Source organism: Nymphaea colorata, chromosome 3 (genome assembly GCF_008831285.2).
Source record: "Nymphaea colorata isolate Beijing-Zhang1983 chromosome 3, ASM883128v2, whole genome shotgun sequence".
NCBI classification, from domain to species: domain Eukaryota; kingdom Viridiplantae; phylum Streptophyta; class Magnoliopsida; order Nymphaeales; family Nymphaeaceae; genus Nymphaea; species Nymphaea colorata.
The window spans coordinates 4,606,467-4,611,099 of record NC_045140.1 but is presented as its reverse complement, the minus strand read 5'-3'; the positions used below and the strand labels follow the sequence as shown (position 1 = coordinate 4,611,099).

General features: G+C 40.7%; 1 protein-coding gene across 2 annotated transcripts; it reads right to left on the bottom strand.

Annotated features, from left to right (window-relative positions):
- On the bottom strand, positions 1 to 4,040 carry LOC116251137 (thioredoxin F-type, chloroplastic-like). 2 transcript variants are annotated; one of them, XM_031625223.2, is made up of 3 exons: positions 3,659 to 4,037; positions 1,531 to 1,630; positions 1 to 400 (listed from the first exon to the last, which is right to left on the bottom strand). In XM_031625223.2, the coding sequence occupies exons 1-3, from the start codon at positions 3,961 to 3,963 to the stop codon at positions 266 to 268; spliced, it is 540 nt and encodes a 179-aa protein (XP_031481083.1). In that variant the 5' UTR covers positions 3,964 to 4,037; the 3' UTR covers positions 1 to 265. The 2 variants fall into 2 exon arrangements, with proteins under 2 accessions (XP_031481083.1, XP_031481084.1); XM_031625224.2 differs by having other exon boundaries at positions 305 to 437; positions 3,659 to 4,040.
- Between the last annotated feature and the right edge of the window lie 593 nt (positions 4,041 to 4,633).

The following is a 4,633-nucleotide window of genomic DNA, read 5'->3' as shown; positions in this document are numbered from 1 at the left end:
AAAAGCCACAAATGTACAGCTATTCTATATTAATCCTTAAAAGCATGAATATCACAATTAACTGTAATATACATCAACCCATGACCAGGACTGGCGTGTTGCCTTCCAGGACACCTGATACAGAAGAATACATTTCTGCTGAAAGTGGGAGAAATGTGGGCGCAGATTAGAGGACTAGAGAACTAAACCCAAATTATCTAGAAATTGGGTCCAGCATGACTCTCGTTTAAACCCTATAATGATAACTGGGTCCTGCCGCATCTTCTTAACTGTTTCTAACTGCGTCAATTGCGGCAACAAGGTCGTCAAACTTTGCCCCTGTGACCTCTTTCGCAACCTTGCCGCCCTTCAGGATCTTGAAGGTGGGAACTACCCTTATACCCAATTCTTTGGCCAAAGACTGCAATACAAGAATGTCATATCAAAATGTGGATTACCTGATGCAGCAAGAAGAGAAAAAATCATAAAGTGGCAACTGAAGAAAAAGGCAGAAAAACCCTAAGTGCTAAACCATCAGAGACATATAGTTTGACAATTCTGCTGACATTTATCTCACCATCCACTCCCAGCAAGGAAAGGTAAAAAAATGTAATCACTATCAGCCAAGTTGCATTACTTCATTCTCCCTTACCAAGCAACAAAAGGAATTTATAAATGTAATCAATATTCACCAATATGCATTATATCAGTCTCCTGTCCAAGCGACAAAGGGAATTAATAGTGCCCCCTACTCCTTTCAAATGCCATTTGTTACTTGGCCGAAATCAGTCCATTCTGGTGCCCATAAGGTTAGTAGAACCACAGTAATTTTATTTTTATCACAATTAAAGCAAAAAAAGATTGAAAAACATCAGTATAGGCTGCACAATAGGGTGTGTTCCTTTGTAGAAAGTTTTGTGTGTGATATCAACATAAAAACATTGAGGAATGGCATCACCTAAAATGCAGCCAATGTATCAGAATGAATACTTCATTTTCCTGGCTGTCTTGACAGCATTTTCAGTTTGCCAAAGCTGCTTTGCTTTTCATAGTGGAAAGTAAAGTTCCAGATAAGAAGATCCATTTTCGTAAAAGAACGTGATGAAAGCCTAAGAAACTAAAAAAAGGAAAAAGTTTAAAGGAAGTCATGTAGAAAAACCTAATCTACAAAACAGAACCAAAGCCAGAACAGTAAGATCTCAAAGCCAACATCGTCAAAAAGCTTAAGAATGGAAAACAAAGTACACAACGCGTCAAGGTAAAGAAAATAGAAACAATCATCTAAGTCACTCTTCCTCACAAAGCAGCGACTTTTCTTAGGTACAGGCCCAAACAACATGATGCTCATGCAATGAATAACTTGTAGTTGACAGGATGAAAACTCAACAAGCTTGCGCAAGTGTCACTTATAGAAGTTACACCTGCTAGCTTGTGTAACTTGGTTATGGCATAATGTCACGACTTTGATAAAAGATACTATCTATCGGGGGAATCAGGGCGAAAAAGTGCTGCAGAAAGAAGCAAATATGCGGATGGGAAAATATCACTTACCTTATTTTCTTGGTTGCAGTCAAGCTTCAGGAAAAGAACATCAAGATACTTCTCTGATAAATCCTGGAATTTAGGAGCTATCACCCTGCATGGACCACACCTTCAACGACCAATATACAATTAAACAAAAGTTAAATTCATCTAGCAGAGTTAAGCAACTCTAATAAAATGAACAGGAAAAAGAGAATAGACAGTCTAAGCTAAGATCCAACCAAAAGGCAGTAAGATTGTAAACTAGTTACTCCAAAAGAGAAGAACTAGAGTTTTACATGATACACACACGGAAATTCATATAAAAGGCTGAAAATGTTCGCTTCAATGAAGAGTTGATAAAACATAATAATTTGCTCCTAAACAGAGTTAATCACTGGATTAAGGATGAAATCTTAAGCAATTATTTTCCAGATAAAATGGAAAAGGAATGCATAAGCTTCTTGTTGGGTAACAAGTATAGCAAAAGAATTGTGCTGACTAGCTGGCAGGTAAGAAGACCACCACTTGGAGGTCACCACAATTTTGTCTCGTCAATAACAAGATGCTAATGGAAGATGAAAGTGAGCTCTAGATAGTGTATCTTGGACAATACATACGCTTCTTTTTACAGCAAAAGATGAATTAATATTTCTTTTAAAAAAGATTATCTAGAAATATTCTGTAAAATATGCCCAAAGAGATGTCATAGCCCTTAGGCAGTTCATCCACCTTTACTCTGCCAGACACTAGTCAGCGTATTCGAGAAAAGGGGGAAAAGAAGGCAGTGATGAAATCTGAAAGTCAACACAAAGCTTCAAAACTTGATATAACTGACTCAGTTAATCAACTTCATCGAGACATACAAATGAGTGTCAGAAACATAGAAGGATCAAGAGAACGATTTGAACCAAATGAATTTTGTTAATGTTTCAGTGAAGCCAATTCTCCAAACTCCATTTGGGCATTGAAAGCGACTCAAATTCACCAAGTTCATTAAGTAGCTGCCACATTGATTTGTAGCTGCAGAAGGGGCAGGAGGGAAACTTGTGAGGAGATCATGCTTCCCACTCCCTAAAACGATGGACACATTCAATTAGGTCATAATCTACCAGCTCTATCTATTTAATCTGGTGCTTGTGAAAAACGAAAATAATTTGAACTGGAAGTGATTCCAACTGCTGTGCACGTAAGTGTATACGCATGGGAATGTCAAGCCTTCTACAAAAACTTCCATACCAGCGTCAGACAATAAATATAATGCCGCATATTCACCATTTGAAGTCAGTTCAGCAGACTGCATGTATACATGCATGTTTGTCGGAGAACAAACTTCATACTCCAACCTCAAGTCCTCCTGAAGTAAGATGCATTCTTAGCCCTTAATCCGTAACAAGGTCACCTAATGGCAGTATGGCACAATACGTACACGTAGAAAACATAAATGTCCTACGTCCAATCAACCACACCTAATCAGATTAACAAACAAGTCGAAGAGTGAACGACTAATCAACTTCGAAAATTGAAGTCAAAATGCGCGAACTCATTCACATGATGAGCTACATACGTGATTCAACTGAAGTTAGTGAACTGAGGTACAACCCCGATCTGCATTTGTACTTACTCATGGGCGCCAACATAAACCACCAAGCTAAAACAAGCTGAGAAAATATCTTTACTAGGCATCCACAACTAATCAAACTCGAGCTAATTGCAAGATATCACAGTTGCAGATGAGAAGGCCCGCTAATCGTTCTCTAATCTGAAATTCCTTGCTAATTAGCGTAAAGAAAAAGGTAAAAAACAAAACCGGACGCAAGCAATGGTGCGACAGGAGGCAAGTCTTAGCTGCCAACTTTAGCAGCGCCAATGGCATTAGAACCATCAGTAGGAAACATAACTCTGATCAGAAAGAGAGAATTTTTTATGTTCAATAGCATGCGACCAAAGAAAAACCTATCCTTCCGTGTACTTCAAGCAAAGAAGAAACAGAAAATCCATAACAAACTCAAACCAATTAAAGCAAGAAAATGCTACAGAACATCACGAAACAGATGAAACAAAAACAATAGGAAAAGGAAAATGCATATCCAACTCAATCAATCAAAACTCGCAACCGGTCGCCAAAACCCCTCAAACCTGACGCGTTTCTCATTACCATCGCGTGTACATGTCCAGAACGACGACCTTCCCCTCCGCAGCACTGACGATCGGCCAGAACGTGTCCTTGTCCACCTCCGTCACCTTTCCGACCACCGCCACAGCTCCGGCGACCTCGAGGCTGGCCGACACCGCGGCCCCCCTCCCTCGATCGCTACCGCACTTCCTCGAAAGCCCAGCGAATCCGAACTCCCCGCTCCTCCATCCCCGGAGACGATCCCGGCAGAACATTCGCGCGCCAGACGAGACGATCTGGGACGAACTCATTGAGGAAGGAGACGAGATCGAGATCTGCATAGCCATTTCACCTTCTTCTCCTTCTCTTCTTCCAAGAACAATAAAAGATCTTCGTCTCGGGGAAGAAGAGCGCTCACTGTACGTCTGCTTAAATAGCAAGAGGATGAGGAAGGAGAGCTACTACAGAACGGAGGATTCCACCAAATAACCCTGATTCAGGTTGGTATCCAAAAGACAAGTCCACCATGATTTTCCTCCACGTTAAGATATTTAGGAATGCTTTCCAGGAAAAGGGCTCCACTTTCCGCTCAATTCGGAGGAGTTCGACGGATTAATGGCTGCCATCAGTGGTGCTTGATGTTTGAGTTCGACTGGTAGCGATGGAAGTTTTGGTGATGAATATTCGCCTGGAGGGAGGCCCACGGCTAACGAGCAATCCGGAGGGCGGGGCTGTGGCCACAAAGCCACAGGAAGATGTGAGGACTCCAACAAAATGAGAAGCGGAAAAATCCGAGGAGTCTTTGGTGGCCCCAATTCCAAAACAGGCTGAAACCCCGGCCACTGTTTTTTATGCTGAAATTTCCAAATACATGCTCCATACTCTGACGTACTGTCATAGAGACAATAATATTGAAAAAGAAAAGTTCAGCTAACTTTTTTTTTTAATTTTTTTTAGCAGATGAAAATTCACCTCACGCTAATTTGTTTTTGTGAAACATGGTAGTTATATTCAAGA

What these genes read in the sequence shown, in the direction of transcription:
- LOC116251137 (XM_031625223.2), bottom strand. Translation starts at nt 3,963, where the DNA reads ATGGCTATGCAGATCTCGATCTCGTCTCCTTCCTCAATGAGTTCGTCC. An exon ending in CTGGACATGTACACGCGATG is followed by an intron (nt 1,631 to 3,658) that starts GTAATGAGAAAC and finishes TGGTCGTTGAAG; the next exon opens with GTGTGGTCCATGCAGGGTGA. An exon ending in ACTGCAACCAAGAAAATAAG is followed by an intron (nt 401 to 1,530) that starts GTAAGTGATATT and finishes CTTGTATTGCAG; the next exon opens with TCTTTGGCCAAAGAATTGGG.